At 40.1% G+C, this 23,426-nt stretch overlaps 1 protein-coding gene across 3 annotated transcripts in view; it reads left to right on the top strand.

The window, feature by feature from the left end:
• Positions 1–23,426, top strand: part of LOC122551395 (disco-interacting protein 2 homolog A-like) — a 282,532-nt gene that overhangs the window by 182,222 nt on the left and 76,884 nt on the right. For all 3 annotated transcript variants that reach the window (XR_015757618.1, XM_043693215.2, XM_043693216.2), the window contains exons 8-15: positions 1,715–1,912; positions 2,164–2,255; positions 4,396–4,506; positions 4,638–4,761; positions 5,492–5,601; positions 12,277–12,379; positions 14,261–14,325; positions 22,446–22,539. Coding sequence is in view for 2 of the 3 variants with exons in the window: in XM_043693215.2 (XP_043549150.1) it covers positions 1,715–1,912; positions 2,164–2,255; positions 4,396–4,506; positions 4,638–4,761; positions 5,492–5,601; positions 12,277–12,379; positions 14,261–14,325; positions 22,446–22,539 (897 nt within the window). In the remaining variant the exon portion in view is untranslated. The remainder of the gene's footprint in view (positions 1–1,714; positions 1,913–2,163; positions 2,256–4,395; positions 4,507–4,637; positions 4,762–5,491; positions 5,602–12,276; positions 12,380–14,260; positions 14,326–22,445; positions 22,540–23,426) is intronic.

Below are 23,426 nucleotides of genomic sequence, written 5' to 3'. Positions count from 1 at the left end.
CTAATCTGAGTCCACATGTCTGGTTTAAAATGTAACCAAGCCTGGCAATTAACTCTCAATATAATCAGTATTTGTCATTGCTACATCTCCAACAACTAGTCTGTGTTTGTTTCCCCTATACTATAAATGTTATCCCCTGCAAATTGCACTGATGAATGCAAGAGTGAAGTCTTTGACAGCAGTGCTCATCTTAGTTAATTATTTCATCTTGACTTTTTTTTTCTTGACATTTTCAGCAGCAGTTCACCGCTTGGTGCATGATTGGAAAACCTGATTGATAAACAAAAACAGATGAAAATTGAAGCAAAGTTGAGACATTAGGCCCAATTGCCCCATAATTTTTAAAATTATTTTGCTGGGGCATCTACCTTCTCTAATTAGATCTTCAGTTGGTGGCATGACAACATTTTGAGCAATTGTTTCTCTTCCTAAACTTGTTCCCTGAGGAATTCCCCAAGAATCCCCAAACATTGATGATAACTTGCTTCGTACGCTCTTGGACTACCTCACTCTTGCTATTTTATTAGACTGCTGATCTAACCCACGTACTGGAGGAGCAGCACTTGGCAAGTCTTAAGCCTTTAGCACAAAATTCATTCCTGTTCCTGACAGTTGCAGGTGTTTGAATCAGATTGTTTGCAATGTTTACATCCCATTTAAATCAAAGGTAAGTTTTAGACCCCCCATATCTTTTCATCAAAAAAACTACCCACTTCTGTTTCTACCTCAGCTTACCTACAAAATTGATAGTCTGTGCATTTTCACTTTAATGCCATGCCTCCCATCATCTAATCTCTACTTTAAACTTGACTAAAACTCTTATTCCCTTTAGTTTATTTCCATGTAAGGACAACTTGGCTTGAGCCCATATCACCTGAATGAATCTTAAAAAGCAACTTTCACTGTACTATCTCCCATGTCCTTCCCATGTCTTTCCATGGCCTACGTTAGCTCCCAGTTTCCTAAAACCTCACTTGAAGTGTCTAAATTGCTTTCTAAAATTCTCTTCATGAATGTAACCTTCTCTGGCGTTATAGCCACCTTCTGAGTTCTGTGTCACCCCTAGTAATCATTCATTATCTTGTCATATGGCTCTCACAATCTCAAACCATTGTCATGCTGAATTTGACACAACCCAAGTCTTCAATTAACCCCAGTAGGAATTGCTCGTCCATTGATATGATGAAAGGTGGCTTAAGGAATCAATTCTTTTCTTTTGAAACCAAAAAATTCAAAGTGTGGCTACACATCTTGAAAGTTGAAGAGGAGGAAATCTTTTGTCATTATTTGCAGTGTCCAGTTTTTATAGCTAATGTATATGTCCTTAATGTTTCAATGTGTGATGCTAGATGGGGAATTTGTTTTGTCCTTTTTGTCTTCTGTCTTCAAGACAAATAATCATTCTTAATAGTGTCTGAGTCACCAGGTCATACTCCTCAACTCTCTCCCTAACTGCACTCTAGGTGTACCTACTTCACATGAACTGCAGTGGTTTAAGAAGGCAGTTCACCTCGACTTTGTCAATACTGGCTGAGCCAGTGATGCCCACATTCAATGAGGGAATAAATTATTTTTTTAAAAGTTGTCAGTTTAGTCCAAACTCCATATGCTCAAAGGTGGTATGGGACAGAGATCTTCCTTTAAAGAATAAGTACAGCCACATATTTTTTGATCATCTTCTCATTCTACTTACCTTTGTCATTCAATTTTTAAGTTCAACAAGTTGATCCCAATCAGCCAAAACCAGAAGGTCTTCAGACGATGCCATTACAAGGGGATCCACTAGGTGTAGTGACGAATTGGCCCCCATCGCTGCTGGCAGCTATACAAAGGTGGGGAACGACGCAACCTAAGACTTCTTGTTTGACCTCGTTGGACACTGCAGGAAAGCCAGTTTACACACTCACTTATGGTAAGCACCTGCCCACTGAATAAAGTGATGTTAATAGACATTTGTTGTTGCTGCTAATATGTATCTTGTTGTTAGTATATTTCTTAATTCAAATATTGAATGAATGTGGTCTTATCCAGGATGAAGTAATTATGCAAAATCTTATCACTTCATGATAGGATTAAAGTGATGAAATTGCCTTTCACATTAGTGTGGCATTGCTTTCTGGGCTGAAAATATTTGATGTTTGATTCTTTGATTTTATCTCTTAGGGAAGCTGTGGACTCGGAGCCTCAAGCTAGCTTACACACTTCTCAATAAACTGAGCAATAAGAATGATCCACTTCTGAGACCTGGTGATAGAGTAAGTATTCTTGCTCAGAACTTGCAGGTTTTTTTGTTGTATTATAAAAATTACAACATGAAAGAAGCCATTACTGAGTGCTAATTTTTGAACTTCAGCTAGCCAAAGTTTGCTTTATTAATGCTTACACATAATTGCACATTTTCTCTGGAGCACTATTTCACTTTGCCATGCAGAAAGTTACATTCAAAATTAGAAGGCTGTAATGATGACTCTCTAGTTACTTGTGCTAACCATGGTTGCGCTCTAGTCTTTAAGCTAGAAACATGTGGGTTCAAATCCCACAGCAGAAATCTGAGCACACAAACCTAGACTGAGTTTCTAGGGCTGCACTCTCACAGATGCCATCTATTGAACAAAGGCACGAGATCAAAGCCCAGTCTGCTCTTTCAGGAGGATATGAACTATGGCACCATTTCTGAGTAGAACAGAGATTTTCTCTGGTGTCCTGGTCAACATGTATCTCTCGATGCAAATCATCGAAAATGAAGCAAGATTTTATGGTCATCACAGTTCTGGTTCTGAGAGATTGCAGTATCCCTATTGGTTGCCATATTTCCTATAACAGTGCTAATATAACCAAGACTTCCATTAGTTATAAAGTGCTTTGGGATGTCCACCAAACATGTAAGGTGTGAAATAAGTGCAAGCCTTTCTTTTACTTAAAAGAATATACGTCCCATTATGTGCTTCAGCACGAAAGTCTCCATTCAAATGTAGTATTTGCTGAATACTGTTATTTTAGCCAGGGTAGTGATGAGGTGCTCGAATTGGATTACTCAAAAATTGCAATAGTTTTTATTCCTGATTGCTTCACTCTGGTCATGAAGCAATATTTGATCCCAGAACCATATTTCAGATGAGTCATAGTCTTAGGTGAAGCAGATAGGCTGAGGTGAGATTTTTGTGGAGAAGCTGATGATAAACTACAAATCAATTGTTTCTGTATTTAATATTGGAAGTTTGCAGGGTACATTGTGTTTGCTTGGATAGAGGATTGGCTTGCAAATAGAAGATAAAGTGGGCATTTTTGGGCTGTAACTAGTGGAGTCTGACAGGATCAGTACAGGGGCCACAACTATTTACAATATGCATTCATGACTTGGATAAGGAAAGTGAATGTGATGTTGGCAAGTTTGCACATGACAAAAATAGGCGGGAAGGCAGTGGTGAGGATGATGCAACAAGTCTGTAGAGAGATATAGGTGAAGCAACTGGGCAAAAACTTGGCAAATGAACTGTTATGTGGGAAAATGTGAAATAATGCATTTTGACGGGAAGAATACAGCAGCTGAAGATTATTTAAATGATGACAAATGAAATGCTGGCCTTTTATTGTATATAATGTAACCCCAGCAATTCAAAGTTGCCAGTCTGAAAATGCCCCCTTAATCCAAGTCTTTGTCTTTTTCAGTTAGCCAGTCCTCTGTCCAAAGTAATTTACCACCTCCAGCACCATAGCCTGTTACCTTATTAATTAGCCTAATGTGTAGTACCTTATCACATACCTTCTAAAAATGCAGATATATTGCATCCACTGTATCCTCTTTAAGGAGGTAACAAGTAGGATCGATAAAGAATTCTAATAATTTTGTTAGGCATGGTTTTGCTTTCTGTAAAGCCGTCTGACTATCCTTGATCATATTATGCATTTTTAAATGACCATCCTTTATCATAGACTAAAACATATTCTCACAATAATGTAACTGGTCTCTAGTTGTGTTTTTTTTTGTCTCCTTGCCTTTTTAAATCAAGGTGTTACTTTGGTAGTTTTTCAATCCTTGAGGACTTTTTCAGAATCCAAGGATTTTTGGAAGATTGCTTCCAGTGCATCTAATATCTCAGTAGCTACTTTCTTTAATGTCTTAGGATGCAGCTGTTAGGTCTGGAGGACTTATTGATCTTGATCTCCATTAGTTTTCTTAGTATTTTGCAGGAGTTCATTAAAAACACAAATTTTGATTAACATCTGAAACTGAAATATGATTTAACGATGACCTCTGTCTGTATTTACCTCCACCTCAATTTTATTCCGACATCTGCATTTGTAAGATCATTGCGTTTAATGTAGACATTGTAAGAGCATTTTACATGTTTTTCATGCTCGGCTTTCAAATAATTTTTCTCTGTTCTGTTGCAGGTGGCTTTGGTGTATCCAAATAATGACCCTGTGGCATTTATTGTGGCATTTTATGGTTGCCTTTTAGCAGAATTAGTCCCTGTGCCCATTGAAGTCCCACTAACTAGAAAGGTAATGTCAGCTGTCATCTGAAATGTTTGATCCTAAGTTGATATTGGTTCTGTAACTCCAGATTCAGGCCATTGTATCTGTAGAGATAAGATTTTCAAATATTCCATATAATGTTTCCTTTGTTCTTGTAGGATGCTGGCAGTCAACAGATTGGCTTTCTACTTGGCAGCTGTGGTGTGACAGTCGCACTCACCTGTGATGCCTGTCACAAAGGATTACCAAAGTCTCAAACTGGGGATGTAGTGCAATTTAAAGGTAATATTGCACATTATTTGTAACCGGTGGGTAATGAGTGTAATAACGGCAACATTTTTTTAAAAGAAGTCCTAACCAGGAAGTTCAATACACGAGTGATCAACCGCAGTAATGGATTTCCATAGGATCCACTTGAGGCAGAAACCCTGAAAGCATGTTTATAAATCTTAGATATTCTGATGGAATGGGAAGGGGAAACTGTTGGTTTTTGTTAGCTGAATGAAGATGATCTCAATAAAAAGCTGATTTAATATTTACTGTCATGAATCACAAAAACCTGTGAATAGAAGTCTGCTGTGGTGTGTTAGCTCATGGTATGTCAGTCTTTTATGGGAACCATCTTGTCTCACCACAAGTTGAAATTGAAATATTTCCCATTTTCAATGGTAGTGATCAGTACCAACAGAGTCTGGAATTCGATAATCAGTATAATGCTAATCATAAAGCAAATAGAAACTTAAATCACAGAAATGGTATGGTTTTTTGATGGTAAATTTTCACTTGAGTGAGTTCCTTTTGACAGCAGAATGTTATGACCAAATTTCTTCATATTGCCATCAAAATTCAATAATGCATTTAATCATTACTAATGCAATAAAATCTGAATTAACATTTTTGTAAAAATTACATTCAAATACTTTCTGCCAATTAGATTATGGATATCTTTAATCTCCAACTCTGCAACAAAACTTGGCTAAGTAGACACATTGAACCATTATTCTGTTTGTAGGTTGGCCTCGATTGGGTTGGTTTGTAACGGATGTTAAACACTTATCAAAGCCGCCGAAAGATTGGCACCCCATGATCAGGGATGCCAGCAACAATATTGCTTATATTGAGGTAGGTCCGGATTTTAATTTGATGAACGTTCATTTACCTTTGAAAATATTTCTTTCTCACAGACTAGATGTTCCATTATCTTAAGCGGTGCATTTATTTAAAAGTCATGAATAAAGTTTCTTCAAGTACTATAAGATAGCAAAAGGGTAGTTGAAAAGCCAATTCCAACTCGAAAGATATCTTATGGATGAGGACGAACAGAAGAAAACGATTAAGTTGTTACAGTCAGTTCTGCTATAACACGTCTTTCATGAACATGAATTGGCTGTAACACAATTGGCTGAATAGGAAGGCTGTTTCTAAAACGTGTACTTATAAAATGTGCTTTGGCTATAATGCGATTACATAGCCAACATTTTGTGCTGTTTGTATTGTGTGATTTTCGTATAGTGTGGGGTCGCATAAGAATGCAACTATCGCATTAGAGGAGAAATGCCTGTACTTAAGGGGTTTGTACAATAGAGAACTTTAGTAATGCTTCATCAAACATGAGCAAAACAGTAAGGGATGCATATCACTCTTCGGAAGGATGGATGAACTGCAGCCAGGATGAAAGAAGACAGATTTAGCAAGAACTGATAGGGCAGCATGGTGGCTCAATGGTTAGCAAGTGGAGTTTACACATTCTCCCAGTGTCTGCATGAGTTTCCTTTGACAGTCCAAAGATGTGCAGGTTAGGTGGATTGGCAATGCTAAATAGCTCAGTGTCGAGGGATGTGCAGGCTAGGTGGATTAACATGGGAAATGCAGGATTACAGAGATAAGGTACGCGGTGGGGGCGGGGCGGGGTGGGACTGATTGGGATACTCTTTGGAGGGTTGGTTTGGACTAGATGGGCTGAAGGGCCTGCTTCAACACCATCAGGATTCTATGATTGTCTGCTGCAACAGGATTATTATACAGTGAACATCAGCCACATGCGTCCAGTGAAGGCAAACAATCATCATGGCAGTTTGAGACTATTTAGCTTGGTCTAAATAATTGATAATTTAGTAAGGCCAAGTGGGCAGTATGGTGGCACAGTGGTTAGCACTGCTGCCTCACAGCGCCAGAGACCCGGGTTCAATTCCCGCCTCAGGCGACTGACTGTGTGGAGTTTGCACATTCTCCCCGTGTCTGCGTGGGTTTCCTCCCACAGTCCAAAAATGTGCAGGTTAGGTGAATTGGCCATGCTAAATTGCCCGTAGTGTTAGGTGTAGGGGAATGGGTCTGGGTGGTACACGTTGGTGGGTTGTTGTGGACTTGTTGGGCCAAAGGGCCTGTTTCCACACTGTAAATAATCTAATCTAATCCTAACTGGATCATCTCGGCCTTGAGGATTCTGTGAAAACAGGGATCAAAATGGAGTTAACATTGGAAAGATATGCCATGTCGAACAATTGAATGTCGAGTCAAAATAGACATATCCAGGAAGCTTTAGAGATGTATTTCAAAAAAAACTTTCAGGAAATTGACCCCAGAAAAGCATTTAAATATGCCAACACGTGTGAGTTAAGAAACTGGTTTTGATAAATAGTAGGTTTGATGCCAAGAACTATTAGTACACAAGGCAACCAACAGCTGAAAAAAAAATTGAGGAAGTGGAGGTAAAAACATGGGAGCCATTAAACAAACTACGAGATCCTCCAAATGAAAGATGATGGCTTTATAGCCAAAGTGATTGTTAAACAAGCGATTGACCCTTCATTCAAATGTTTTTTCAATGGTAAACACATAATAATTTCCATGATGTTGACCTAAATTATATTTTTGTCAGTTTTCTTCATATTGCCATAATGGGTCAGGTTGCACTTGTCTTGTGGTTGGTATGGTGATATTGGTAGGATCTTGGTCGTTCAGTAGATCTTTTTGCCTCATTCTCGTCAAGGTGGTAGTCATTCACTGAAATTTCAGGCCCAAGGCTGCAAATCTGGTTTTAACAATAAACAGATGGTTATTTCACAAAAACCAAAATTAATTAAATAAAACAACTAAGTTATCTCAATATAATACAGTCTGACAGTTTCAAAGCACATGGCAAAACAAATCCTCATCCACTCCCCAACCCCATCACTTTCCTGTAAATGAAAATCAAGAGACATGTCCCTTCTCTGTCTAAACTTTAGGTTTGACTTGACTGCTTCTCAGTTGCTGACCTGTGAGCGGTCAAGTAGTTTTCCTTAAATATGTGCACAACTGAGAGCTTAGACTTTTTTAGTCTTTTAATAAGGTGCAGTAGTTCAAACCATGCACTCCTGGTCTGAAAGTTTCTAAACTCTTTCATGAATGTATCACTTAATTGTTCTGAGCAATAATCTTTTCTAAGAAAGGCTATACTTGCTTCTGTCCTTAGTCAGGTCTCCTTTGAACTGAACCCAAAAGTTTTTCAACTCAGTTTTTAAAAATCTTGCTCGTCATAGATTCTGTTGTAGCTAATAGTTTAATGTTTGTTTTCTCCTTCTGTAAACCACAAGATCGATGAATGTCTGTTAAAACTCTAATTTACTGCAGTTTCTTGCTCTATCTGACAGGTACTTATCGTCATGGTTCCTGAAAGATTGCCTCAATTAATTTTTACATTCCTTTAAATTTACCAGTAACCATTAGTTTGAAATACTGACTAATTTCTTTTTAAAAGAAAAAGTATATATGTAATTCACACACCTTTCATCAGATTATAAAAAGACACATTTAAACTATGCACAGTGACTAGGTGAAATCATTTAAAAGGCTTTTATCTGTTGTGGTTCTGTTCGCCGAGCTGGGAATTTGTCTTGCAAACGTTTCATCCCCTGTCTAGGTGACATTCTCAGTGCTTGGGAGCCGCCTGTGAAGCACTTCTGTGATGTTTCCTCCGGCATTTATAGTGGCCTGTCTCTGCCGCTTCCGGTTGTCAGTTCCAGCTGTCCACTGTAGTGGCCGGTATATTGGGTCCAGGTCGATGTGTTTGTTGATAGAGTTTGTGGATGAGAACACCAACTAGCCACGAAACGACACGACCAGCTATCCTTCGTAGCCACAGATGACAAGCAACATGAATTCGACTGGGACAACACGACCATTATAGGGCAAGCCAAACAGAGAACAGCCAGGGAATTCCTAGAAGCATGGCACTCATCCACAAACTCCATCAACAAACACATCGACCTGGACCCAATATACCGGCCACTACAGCGGACAGCTGGAACTGACAACCGGAAGCGGCAGAGACAGGCCACTATAAATACCGGAGGAAACATCACAGAAACGCTTCACAGGAGGCTCCCAAGCACTGAGGATGTCACCTAGACAGGGGACGAAACGTTTGAAGTCAAATTCCTAGCTCAGCGAACAGAACAACAACAACGAGCACCCGAGCTACAAATCTTCTCCCAAACTTTGAATGGCTTTTATCTCCTGGGCTGAAAATGTGTTGCTGGAACAGCGCAGCAGGTCAGGCAGCATCCAGGGAACAGGAGAATCGACGTTTCGGGCATAAGCCCTTCTTGAGGGCTTTTATCTCCTGGGCACTAACAGTCCATTGCCAAATATTATTCTGGTTGAAAGTTTCCCCAACTTGACACTTCTCTACATCTTTCAGGACCTTCCAAATTTGAATTTTTCAGAAATGCGGAGCACGACATCCATTAGGAACTCTGAAGCAGAACATATTCAGGGGACTCCTTGACATGTCACTTTCTAGCTGCCAATTGGAAGCTTTCACAGTCCTGTATAAGGAATGAATGGGTAGTTGGCTGGTTGGGGGAGTATTTGTTGTCTGATCTGGGAGTACCTTTCTCTGAAGCTAATTGACACCAGTTGGAGATTTTGAAGCTGGAGGTGGTCAATTCTGGCATTACCTAGGTTTCAAAACCAGATTGTAATCTGTCCAACAGTTCAGATGAGTATATTGGAACTGGTCCAAAGTATCTAATTGTTAACTCCTAGTCAGAAGTGTTTGTGAGAGTCATGGGGAGGAGGGAAATTACCCATCGGAAGGTCAAATGTCCCAGACAAAGTTAGGTTATCGCATCAGGACCTCTACAGGGTCCCATGCACATCTTTACTTGTGCATCTGATCCCCAGTGTTTCAGAGGCGAGAAGATTTGTTTGCTTGAGCTATGTCTGGTATTTGTAGTACACGGTGTATGTATTCATAAGAACATGTCTATGAATTTGCTACAAGAGAGGGAAATTAATGCCTTCTGAATAATAACTTGTAATCTAGTTAGCCTTAACATCTGTAGCCAGGAAATAGCTAGAGTCCATATTTATGGATAGGATGACTGAGTACATTGAAAATGTTCAACTGATCAGAGGGGCAAAATGGATCTGTGAAGACTAAGTCATGTCTGAAGGATCTGATTCAAGTTTATGAAAGAGATGGCTTGACAAAGTGATTGTCAAAGTAATCTCTTTGGGAGTTACATTTTGTTTCATTGTGCTTCAATACAATGTAGTAGAATACTTTGAAACATTAAAGGCTCTCATGTGATTTATATGAACTTTTATGTAAAGAAGTATTTGATCATTTAAGACACTGAGCATAAGTTGAATTTCCTGACTTAAGAGGTAACTTCTTGACGTAGTTAAAAATCAGTTGAGTGGTAGGAGTCAAAATAGGGATAATGGATAGGTACTTTCATTAGCAGGATGTGACTAATGGTAACCTTCCAGGAACTGTGGTGCATGTTCAATTATTTATTGTTTATTAATTATATGATGGGGTAGAAAGCCACATATCCAAATTTACGTCTGACACACAAGAGATGAGCCATTGTAATCAGAATAGATGCAATCATCAGAAATATTTATCGACTACGTGAATAGGTCAAAACATGGCCAGTGGATTTCAATTTATTTGAGCTTAGGTCATCCATTTTGGATAAGAAAAATAAAACTGGGTACTTTAATTGCTGAAAATCTGAAAGCAGTCCAAAGGGATATGGAGCCCAGGTAAACATCATGAATGTGAGCAGAAAAATATCTGCAAAGCCAACGGGCTGCTGATTTTTATATCTAGAGATTGAAAATACATGAAGTGTAGAAATCATATTTGTTATTACAATTACCAGTAGATCACACCTGCAACAGTTCAGGGCACTGCATCTAAGATATGTATTGACCTTGGAGGAACTGTCGCATATGGTTACGAGAAACGTTCCTGAACTTGAAGATTGAAGTACAACAAAAGATTGCACAAATTGGAGTTGTACTTTGTGGGATTTTGAAATTTAAAGGGGTCAAAGTTTGTGCGAAGATTTGTAGCTCGGGTGCTCGTTGTTGTGGTTCTGTTCGCCGAGCTGGAAGTTTTTGTTGCAAACGTTTCGTCCCCTGGCTAGGCGACATCATCAGTGCTTGGGAGCCTCCTGCGAAGCGCTTCTTTGATGTTTCCTCCGGTGTTTATAGTGGTCTGTCCCTGCCGCTTCCGGTTGTCAGTTTCAGCTGTCCGCTGTAGTGGTTGGTATATTGGGTCCAGGTCGATGTGTTTGTTGATGGAGTTTGTGGATGAATGCCATGCCTCTAGGAATTCCCTGGCTGTTCTCTGTCTGGCTTGCCCTATGATAGTAGTGTTGTCCCAGTCGAATTCATGTTGCTTGTTGTCTGCGTGTGTGGCTACTAAGGATAGCTGGTCGTGTCGTTTCGTGGCTAGTTGATGTTCATGTATGCGGATTGTTAGCTGTCTTCCTGTTTGTCCTATATAGTGTTTGTGTAGTCCTTGCATGGTATTTTGTACACTACATTAGTTTATAGGACAAACACTATATAGGACAAACAGGAAGACAGCTAACAATCCGCATACGTCAACATCAACTAGCCACGAAACGACACGACCAGCTATCCTTAGTAGCCACACACGCAGACAACAAGCAACATGAATTCGACTGGGACAACACTACTATCAGAGGGCAAGCCAGACCGAGAACAGCCAGGGAATTCCTAGAGGCATGGCATTCATCCACAAACTCCATCAACAAACACATCGACCTGGACCCAATATACCAACCACTACAGCGGACAGCTGAAACTGACAACCGGAAGCGGTCGGGACAGACCACTATAAACACTGGAGGAAACATCAAAGAAGCGCTTCGCAGGAAGCTCCCAAGCACTGATGATGTCGCTGAGCCAGGGGACGAAACGTTTGCAACAAAACTTCCAGCTCGGCGAACAGAACCACAACATTTAAAGGGGTAATTTGGTTGAAGTTTTATGGTTTCAAGGGGAACAGATAGTGTAGATCAAGTAAAGGAAGTTATGGTTCGTGTGATAAATCAAAGAGTACGGGTTGTAATCTGAAGGCTGGAGCAAAATCTTTCTGCAATAAAATTAGAGAACATCCCGTTCCACAAGGGAATAAAAGATTGGAACTCTTCCACAAATGATGATCGATGGATCGATTGTAAATTGTCCATTTGAGATCAATAAAGATTTTTTGTAAATTTGAGATTTTAAGGATAGAACAAAAGGCATGTGAAGTTAGGTCTGAAATCAGTCATAATCTCTCAGGTTTGAGGGGCAAATGTTGTACTCTTGTTCCTCCAAGTATAACTTAGGATTTGGAGCACAGTGGCATAGAAACCCTTAGGAGCAATATCACAAAAAGCATGGAGACGTTTCTAAGTGCAGAAGAACTTGATAATGTTGCTGTGCTTTAGAATATGCATCATGATAATTTTTCAGTATTCCTATTCAGCATTTTTGTTTCTCCTTCAGTACAAGACCAGTAAAGAAGGAAGTTCAATGGGTATAACCATATCTCAGAATGCAATGTTAGCACATTGCCATGCCCTTAGCCAAAGCTGTGGATACACTGAAGGTGAGCTTGTGTCCAATTGATTTACAGAGATCAAGTTTTTATTTCTAGATGATATGTGATAGAATCTAGGAGCGTTTTAAGTTTCAAGGTGAAGCAAGGGTTGGAGAGGGCTGGTCGGTGGGCAATGTCATGGATAAGATTTCCAACTATGTGGATGGGTGGATATGCCAACATGGAACTTTGACCTCTAACTAAGGCAATGCGGAGGATGCAATTTTTATGTAACTTTTCCCTTTCTCTTCTGAAGGTGTTGAATTGCCTGCTTTTTATCCAAAGAGTAAGAGCAGTCTAGTGTTTCAATAGCATTCCTGTTTTTCATGTGCAAGCTTAGTCGATGAATACTTGCAAATTAATTGACTTTTAAGGTCTTGCCCTTCTGTTTGTCAAGCCTGTATTTAATTATGCAGTTACACCATGTCCAAAAGGTCATTAGATGATGATCAGGGTAGAAATGGCTCAAGATGATCAGGGTAGAAATGGCTCAAATTTTATTTCAACTTCCCATCCCACCAAAAAGCTATGGAGTGTTAATGTGAATTATAGCTCCATTCTGAGTCCTTAGTTGGAGTGAGGTCACTTCAAGTCCAGAAGTCAAATAGAGGATCTGTCTTGATATTATGTGTGACATCAGTTAGCGATTTTAGACATTAAACATTAGAATTAGAACAGCAACCACCCAACAGACACACAAGAAAAGCTGCATTAGGACCCTGTTCAAAAGGGCTACAACACGTAGCAGCACTCCCAACCTACAAAGGGAAGAAGAGCAACAACAGTGCAGAGTATTCACCAAGAACAAATCTCCCTGCGACTTCATCTGCAAATGCCTAATAGACAAACAACATGACGAGGACACGCCACAACCTGACTCACAAGCCACACTACCTTGCATAAACATCCTGGAACTGACAGCCAGACTTCTCCGCCCACTGGGATTCCTGACAGTCCAGAAACCGAAAGTTACTCTCGGACAACAACTCACCAGGACAAAAGACCCAATACCCATCATGTGCGAGACTAATGTAATTTACAGGATTCCTTGCAAAGACTGCACAAAACATTATATATGGCAAACAGACAGACAACTAACAATCCGCATCCACGAGTACCAACTAGCCACTGAACACCATGACCAGCTGTCCCTGGTAGCCAGACATACACATGACAGGGTCCACACATTCGACTGGGACAAGACAGCGATCATAGACAAGCTAAACATAAGAGAGCCAGAGAATTTCTAGAAGCATGGCACTCATCCATGAACTCTTATCAGAAGCACGTTGAGCTGGACCCAATATACCAGCCACTACAATGAACAACCAGAATCAGCATAAACGAACCAAATAAATTCCAGAAGAGACAGTACAGCAGTGCTTTACAGAAGGCTCCAAAGCACTGAAGATGTCATCTCGGCAGGGGATGAAACATCTGCAAATCAACTTCCCAGCTTGACCAACATTGCCACGACTATGGCATTAAACTAACTGGGAGCTTGAAGAAATATTTTCATTGCAATACAACAGCTGATGCTTGATTGTTTATATTGATTTTGTAGCTATTTGAAATAGTTAATAATGATGTATTCACTTCTTTCGTGAAGTGTTACAGAACTTAATGCTTCATACGTCATATCTCAGTAAAATTGATCAACACTGCATTGAAATAGAGTTTTAATGAATCAGAAGTTTCTTCCCACAATTGAGAGCTGTTAATATTATCGATTTTGTGTATGTGAGACATAACAGTAATGTTGTAGCACTGGTAGAAGACTTTTGTAAGACATCTGTCTGCAGTGTTATAGAGCAATTCAATCAATTTGTCAGAGTTACTGAGTAAAACAAGTTAAAACTGAGCTGTGCCTGTTCAATTTTTGTATTGCAGGGGAAACACTAACAAATGTTTTGGACTTTAAAAGAGATGCTGGGCTGTGGCATGGCATTTTAACTGTAAGTATTGTTTCCAGTTCAGCTTTGAGGGACACAGCCTGCCTGTTTCTCCAGATGGTTAACCCACACATTAATAAAATAAGCTGTGATACCTATGGTGTGTGTTATCTGTATTGTTTTCTGTACAGTCTACCCAGGTTTACTACAAATTAGATCACTTAGTTTTATCACATGCATTCTTGTGCGAACATTAGATGTCAAATAGGTTGTATAAAGAGATTTGTCATTGTCCCCACTTTTGAAGGTATCTATATTTAAATTGGTCAAACAGCAAATCATTTGTGTTTCTTATTATTGTCAATTATGAAGTGATAATTTATGCTTATAAAGATGGGCATATAAAGATGTTCACTGAGCGGTTTTCAACTTGATGTTCAAGGAAACTTAATCATTTTTAAATGATGCAGCAAGTGTTTGAAGAAACTTTGAACGTGATGTCTGACCAATTTGTGAATAGGGACTGCCTGTAACCTCAGTGATAATTTTGAAATGAGTTGCTAATGCAGAATTTCACTCACTACAGTGATACTCAAAACCCTTAGCCACTTTGTGATTTAGATTTTTGTTGGGAGTTTATATTTGGCAGTAGTAGTAGCATTTGAAGCTGCTCTAACCATTCCATTCTGGAATATGGGTTCCTAATACATATATAATGCATATAGATCATAGGTTAAACGTAATGCACCCGCTATAAATGATCGAACCTTTAAAGAATAAAAATAAAGTAATGCAGATGCTGGAGATCTGAAATAAGAACTGAGTGTCAGAGAAACTCTGCAGTTCTGGCAGCATCTGTAGTGAGAGCAACAAAGTTAATATTTCAAGTCTTATAAAGCATCTCTTCACAACTGTTCTTTGGGCCTCTTAAGTCGTAGCCCTCATACTTAGGTATCATGTATGTGAGTCATAGCTCCGTTCGTAACCGACTCTCCTCTGAATCACAAGCATCAGAGTTCAAATTTCATTTCAGGCTTGAGCATAACATTCGGTGCTGACACACTACACTCAGGGTATATTGCATTGTCAGAGGTGTGGACTTTCAAATGAGATGTTAACTGAGGCCTCATCTGCCAGTTATCATCGAGTCATAGAGATGTACAGCACAGAAACAGACCCCTTGGTCCAACTCATCCATGCTGACCAGATATCCCAACCTAATCTGGTCCCATTTGCCAGCACTTTGCCCATATCCCCCTCAACCCTTCTTTTCATATACCCATCCAGATGCCTTTTAGATGTTGCAATTGTACCACCGTCCACCACTTCCTGTGGTAGCTCATTCCATACATGCATCACCCTCTGCGTGAAAAAGTTGCCGGTTAGGTCCCTTTTAAATCTTTCCCCTCTCACCCTAAGCCCTCTAGTTCTGGACTCCCCCACCCCAGGGAAAAGACTTTTCCTATTTATCTTATCCATGCCCCTTATGATTTTATAAATCTGTGATGTCACCCCTCAGCCTCCGATGCTCCAGGGAAAACAGCCCCAGCCTATTCAGCCTCTCTCTATAGCTCAATCCTCCAAACCTGGCACCATGCTTGTAAATCTTTTCTGGACCCTTTCACGTTTCACAATGTCCTTCCGATAAGAAGGAGATCAGAATCTCATGCAATATTTTGAGATCTCCAAGAACTTTTTCAAAGACGCATGGGACAGTTTGTCATGCTGCACTGGAAATGTTAATTCTGTTTCTCTCTCCACACATTCCCAGATCAGTTTGAGTTTCTCCAGCACTAGCTATCTTTGTTTGATCGCCAGCATCTGCATCTACGGTTGTCCCTGATACCCTGGCCAGTATTTATGGCTCAGTCATCAGCAGAAAAACAGATTATCTTGTCATTTTATATTGTTGTTTGTCAGAATTTCCTGAGTGTCTACTCCCTGCTATGTTTCTTAAATCCAAAAAGTCATAACTTAACTTTTCTTTCTTTTGAGGGCTCTTCCTGAGGGTGACATTTAGATTCTTTCATTCTTACTCATTAGATGTACAGTCACATAGTCCCAATACCTTGTATATGAATGTTGGTATATCTTGCACTGAAGCAGAATTATAAGAATTTGTCAACATCTTCAATCATCAGCCCTTGTGTTAAATTTAAGCCCACAACAAATGAAAGCTTTAACTCCTCAACATCACAGGATTTAAATTTACAGCAAGACACCAGGCAAAGTTAAGTAATGACATTTTTTTTCAAAATGACTGGCAGGTACTTCCCAACAAGCAGATTAATTTGCAATGAATTCATTAACTCAGTACATTATGGGTATCCGAAGTTGCTGTGCTTTATAGACAATAGGTGCAGGAGTAGGCCATTCTGCCCTTTGAGCCTGCGCCACCTTTCATTATGATCATGACTGATCATCCTCAATCAGTATTCTGTTCCTGCCTTATCCCCATAACCCTTGATTCCACTATCCTTGAGAGTTCTATCCAACTCTTTCTTAAATGAATCCAGAGACTTGGCCTCCACTGCCTTCTGGGGCAGAGCATTCCACACACCCACCACACTCTGGGTGAAGAGGTTTCTCCTCATCTCTGTTCTAAATGGCCTACCCCTTATTTTTAAGCTGTGTCCTCTGGTTTGGGACTCGCCCATCAGCGGAAACATGTTTCCTGCCTCCAGACTGTCCAATCCTTTAATAATCTTATATGTCTCAATCAGATCCCCTCTCAGCCTTCTAAACTCAAGCGTATACAAGCCCAGTCGCTCCAGTCTTTCAACGCAAGGTAGTCCCGCCATTCTGGGAATTGACCTCATGAACCTACGCTGCACTCCCTCAATAGCCAGAATGTCTTTCCTCAAATTTGGAGACCAGAACTGCACACACTATTCCAGGTGCGGTCTCACCATGGCCCTGTACAGCTGCAGAAGGAACCTCTTTGCTTCTATACTCAATCCCTCTTCTTATGAAGGCCAGCATGCTATTAGCTTTCTTCACTACCTGCTGTACCTGCATGCTTGCCTTCATTGACTGGTGTACAAGAACACCCAGACCTCTTTGTACTGCCCCTTTACCTAACTTGACTCCATTTGGGTAGTAATCTGCCTTCCTGTTCTTGCCACGAAAGTGGATAACCATACGTTTATCCACATTAAACGGCATCTGTCATGCATCTGTCCACTCAACTAACCTGTCCAGGCCATCCTGTATTCACCTAACATCCTCCTCCCATTTCACCCTGCCACCCAGCTTTGTATCATCAGCAAATTTGCTAATGTTACAATTAATACCATCTTCTATATCATTAATAAATATTGTTAGAAGCTGTGGTCCCAGCACTGATCCCTGCGGTACCCCACTGGTCACTGCCTGCCATTTCAAAAGGGAGCCGTTTATCACTACTCTGTTTCCTGTCAGCCAACCAATTTTCAATCCAAGTCAGTACTTTCCCCCAATACCATGCGCCCTAATTTTGCTCACTAACTTCCTCTGTGGGACTTTCTCGAAGGCTTTCTGAAAGTCCAGGGAAAATACATCCACTGGATCTCCCTCGTCCATCTTCAGAGTTACATCCTCAAAGAATTCCAGAAGATTAGTCAAGCATGATTTCCCCTTCATAAATCCATGCTGACTCTGACCTATCATGTTACTACTATCCAGATGTGTCGTAATTTCATCCTTTATAATTGACTCCAACATTTTTCCCACCACTGAGGTCAGACTAACTGGTCTATAATTTCCTGCTTTCTCTCTCGCTCCTTTCTTAAAAAGTGGTAAACATTAGCCACCCTCCAATCTGCAGGAACCAATCATGAATCTATCGAACTCTGGAAAATAATCACTAACGTATCCTCGATTTCTAGAGCCGCCACCTTCAGTACCCTGGAATGTAGACCATCAGGCCCCGGGGACTTATCAGCCTTCAGACCTAACAGTCTCTCCAACACCAATTCCTGGCAAATATAAATTCTCTTCAGTTCAGGTCCTTCAGCCACTGTTACCTCAGGGAGATTGCTTGTGTCTTCCCCAGTGATCACAGATCTAAAGTACCAATTCAACTCTTCTGCCATTTCTTTGTTCCCTGTAATATATTCCCTTGTTTCTGTCTTCATGGGCCAAATTTTAGTCTTAACCATTTTTTTTCCCTTTCACATACCTAAAAAAGCTTTTACTATCCTCCTTTATATTTTTGGCCAGTTCACCTTCGTACCTCTTTTTTTTTTCTCTCTGCGTATTTCCTTCTTCGTAATCCTCTGTTGTTCTTTAAAAGCTTCTCAGACCTCTGTTTTCCCACTCCTCTTTGCTATGTTCTCCTTTTTCATGTTTTCCATCGTTGGCAGTCTCTCATTGCAGCCATTCACCAGCTGACTGCTGCAGCCTTCTCCCTCCCCTCCTCTGCCCTTGCCTGACACACTGTTGTTTCTTCCATTCCTGCCCAACTGTTTCTCACTTCCCCACCCTTCAGCTCCACATGAGCTGACCCAGGCTTTATCCCCACTTTCAGAACACGCATACACCAATGACTCTCACCCTTCACCAACCACTGAACCTCAACAGCCTTGGTCACCAAATAATTGGCTAATTTCTCAGCAGTGCTGGCTGTTTATTGATTAATTCGTGAGTGATCAGCTGCTAACATCAGGGAGGAACACTCCTTTTAAATATTTCTGTGCCTCGTACAGGGCAGCATTGTTTTGATTGCTGAGCCCTGAGCTTTTCCTGAAGCATTTTGCGACTTGCTGGAGTGAATTTGCATGTCCATTTCTGTGTATTTTGAGCATTGCCAGAACATGACCTATTTTCAGGTTTTCTTAATTTGTGAGAAACTAGAGCAAGATGTCCTATTTCTATCATGGCTTTAAGAATTATGAAACCACATGATCTTTGCTGTCAGTTGCATTTCTGAGACTTTTTGTCTCTTTGTCACAGTTGTTGTTTTGCTCTCTGTGTACCAGAAGGTGTTAACATGCTGTAATTCTTCACTCTCTCTTTGTCTTAAGTCTACAAATTATAGTGCTTTATACATTGCTTTTATGGTGTATAATTTGAATTAGTACTTCGACCTATCCCCTGCATGTTTACCTTTATCCTGAAGAATTTCTGAGACTGTGGCGATCAATAGGCCACATTGTAAGGAGCAGAATGCACTTTTTTCATACCTTTTAAATATGGATCTTAGTGTTCCTTTTCCTGACAAACTTGGTGTTTTGATGGAACTCTGCTTTTATTCACTTTGTGCTGATGAATGTTTACTTGCCAAAACTCGAAATTGTGGAATTCAACATTGGTGAAATGGAGCTAACTTGCTGCAGCTGAATACTGGCAAGCTGAAAGCCATTGTCCTTGGTCTCTCCAACAAACACCACTTTCTTGCCTTTGTTTCCATCTTCCTTCTCAGCCAATCTTGGGCTGAAGTTGAATGTGAGCAATCTCAGTGCCTGCTTTGCCCCAAACTGACTTTCTGACCCTCATGGCATGAAAGCTGTCACTTTTCAACTTCATAACATAATCTGTATCCACATCTGCTCAACCCAAATGCGTCAGAACTTGCTTTTTCCATCTGAGATTGCTACTTTGTTTTTCTTGCATCCTTCAGTTAATTCTGCTTCAGCCTTGTTTGCATGTAAGTCTGTTATCACTGACTGATATTGGTCAACTTAGAATCCTCATATATATCTTTGCATTCCTTCATGGCCTATCTATTCCCTTTGCCTGTACTCCACAAACCCCCAAAACCTTCTATTCCTCTGACAATGAAATTTTATGCATCCCACAGTCATTCACGTCCCTATTCGTGTCTGTGTTGCTTCTGCTTTGGTCTAACTGTTCTGAATTCCGACCCCAGATCTCTCTAAGTGCCCAACTGTCTGAACCATCTTGCTAGTTCTTCAGCTAGATTCACTGTACTAGACAGCCCATAACTATGGCACTGCAATCTTCTGCACTTGCACCCTTGTTACTTTCCTTTCTGAGAACCAGGATTTGCCCTTCTTGAACACTCCAACTTCACCAACAATGTAATCGCCTACGATGTTTTCGTCTATTTAACATTTTGAAAAATTTGTTCAATCTTTAGTCTGGTCCTGAATCGTCTATAATCCATCACCTCATCCCCTGGCACCTTACAATGCATCTGCAGGAGAAAACAACTTCCCATATCACTACTAGGAGTATTCACTCATAATAGAATCCTTCTATATTGGGAAGTTCACATTTTGAGTTCAGTAATTAGTTTTCTGGACATCTCTGTTTCACCTGCAAGTAGGATTCTGGACTACTGCAATTCTACAATTTTGATTTAATGTTGTATATTGTTCCAGGGAACTTCATCATTGTGAAACAGTGGCTTATTTTTGTACTAGGCACTTTACAGCCTTCTGACCTTAATATTGACTTGCATAATTTCAGACCTTTCAGCCGAGCTTTCTCTCTTCCCTTCCACTTATCTGTCGCTTCACAGTGATCATGTATTCCTTTGTCTCGTTTCCCCCCCCAAGCACATTACCTCTCACCTTTCCAGGTTGACTTCTTTTTCTCACTTTTCTGCCCTCATACCCAATCTATTAATACATTCATGCTGTCTGCAGCTTTCTTCCACTGAGTTAGTGTGATGTAGTTCTTCTGGTTGGATTTGTGTTATCACTTGTCATGTCTGCCTAAATCTCTGTATCTTGGCGGAAGGTACAGTTGCTGACATATTCAGCTGATAACCTATTGCACCTCGTCACAGAATTGTTGCACCGTAGGAGGAGACCATTTGTCCCATTGTGCCTGCACTGACTGACTAGCACTCAAACTTGCAACTTTTTAAACTAATGTTCAGAGATTGGCATTCACTGTCAGTTTTCGCCAGAACTGTATGACTTAGTCATCAGCACAGAGCTTTTATTATTCATTGTCAGGAGCCCTTTGTCTGAAACCCATCTTTAGTAGCATGTATACAAAAGCAGAATATTGCAGATATTGCAAATCTGAAATTAAAAACTGGTCGTGGACCTGAAATGTGAACTGCTTCTCTTTCTACAGGTGTTGCCTGAATATTTCCAGCATTTCAGGTTTATATTTCAGTATTTTGATGTATACGTATTTCACATAATTCTTACTACTATACAGGGCAGTGGTGAGACCACACCTGGAATATTATATTCTATTTTGGTCTCCCTATCTGAGGAATAATGTTCTTGCTCTTGACCGAGTGCAGCAAAAGTTAACTAGATTGAAAGTTAACGATGGCAAGCCTGACGTATGAGGAGAAATTGAGTTCATTAGGATTGTTTTCACTGGAGTTTAGAAGAATCATCAGGGTGGATCTCATTGAAACCTATATAATTCTAAAAGGACTTAATCCAGGAAGGATGTTCCAGAGCCAGGTGTCACAGTTTAAGGATTAAGAGTAAACCTTTTAGGAGTAGAATGAAGGCAAATTTCTTCACCCAGAGAAAATACTGAACCTGTGGAATTCATGACTACAGAAAGTGGTTGAGGCCAAAATGTGGTGGTGTAGGTAGATGTAGCTCCTGTGGCTAAAGGGATCGAGCGATTTGAACAGTGTCTGGGAGGGGCGTATGACGGAACTTGATGATCAACTATGATCCTTTGAATGGTGGAGCAAACTCAGGACATCAAATGGCCTACTCTTAGCTTCTATGTTTCTCTATGTATTTCTCCACTGGTTGCATGGTTGAGGTTTCCTCCTGTGCTCATCCTTTCCCAGTTAATCTGTTTGTTGCCTTGTCTTGAAAGCCTGGCAGTTCTCTCCTTGAATCAGAAAATAACTCTAAACAGTTCAGAATTATGATATTTTCAGATTATTCATTTCCTCAATAGGCAAACTGCTTCTTGCATCCCTTTCCATGTCCAACCAATATCATCACTGCCCAACCACTGAGAAGAATCCAGTCCCAGTGTTGTACCTTGTCATGAATATTCCATGTGCACCACACCAGCTGGTTAGCTGCATCCTGACCAAGTGGAGACCAGCTTTGCTCAGTTATTGCATTGTTGAATTAACTGCATGAGATTGACTTGGCTCTGAATTCTCAATGGCAGGCATATCACTGGGCACAAATCAACCCCCTGCTTAAATCTTGTGAATGATGGTTATGAGTTGTTTGTCATTATCAGTGTTCATTTTGAGACATCAAAGTGCAATTCAATAATATTTGGTCTCTTGTTGACAGAGTGTCATGAACAGGATGCATGTAATCAACATTCCTTATGCTCTGATGAAGGTGAATCCTCTTTCCTGGATACAGAAAGTTAATGCCTACAAAGGTATGGTCATAACTTAATCAAAAGGGATTTAACAGGCAAAAGTATTCAGTCCATTTTGCACTGTGCTGTTAGCTAATTACAATCTCATACAAATTTAGATTGGTTTGAATTTGCCATCATAGTGCAGTTTCTTATCCCACCTTGCATCATATCTCACAAAAATAGGTCTGTTTCGTTTTTGCATCATAATTGCTTTGGCACAAATCTTGAAAGATGGCAGAACAAGTTAAGACTGTTTTAAAAAGAGTCAAGGATTCTTTGTGTATTAAGAACAATAGCATGCAGAAATAAGGAATTGGTGTTTGTTGTTTGTAAAGTATGGGTAATGTCTCAGCTGACAAATTGTGGACAATTTGGGGAACCACCATTGTCGGAAGATGAAACTTTTAAATCAATGAGTATGTATTTGGTTATTGGCTGCAAACTCTTTCTCTTCCCACAGTGGTGTGATAAATACAATGTGAATTCATAAACAGCAACTCACATTGATTTGTCAACAGGATATCTGGTGGACTGTGACAAGTCACTTATTGAGTCACGCAGCATGGAAATATACACTTTGATCCAACTAGTCCATGCCAACCATGCTCCCAAACTTAAACTAGTTCCACTTGCCTACGTTTGACCCATATCCCTCAAAACCTTTCCTATTCATGAACTTAACCAAATGTCTTTTGAATGTTGTAATTGTACCTGCATCCATCTTTTGCTCTGGCTGTTCACTCCACACACTAACCACTTTCTGTATTAAAAAAAAGTTGCCCCCATGTCCATTTTAAAACCTTCTCCTCTCACCTTTAAAATATTCCCCTCATTTTGAACTTCCCCACCCATGGGAAAAGACCCATGCTATTCATCTTATCTTTGGCATCTCACGATTTTATAAA

The sequence above is a fragment of the Chiloscyllium plagiosum genome, unplaced genomic scaffold, assembly GCF_037043375.1.
Source record: "Chiloscyllium plagiosum isolate Xiang-an unplaced genomic scaffold, Cpla_swu_hap1 HiC_scaffold_7, whole genome shotgun sequence".
NCBI lineage: Eukaryota > Metazoa > Chordata > Chondrichthyes > Orectolobiformes > Hemiscylliidae > Chiloscyllium > Chiloscyllium plagiosum.
Note: the sequence above shows the minus strand (reverse complement) of the source record. Positions and strands in the feature narration are given on the sequence as shown.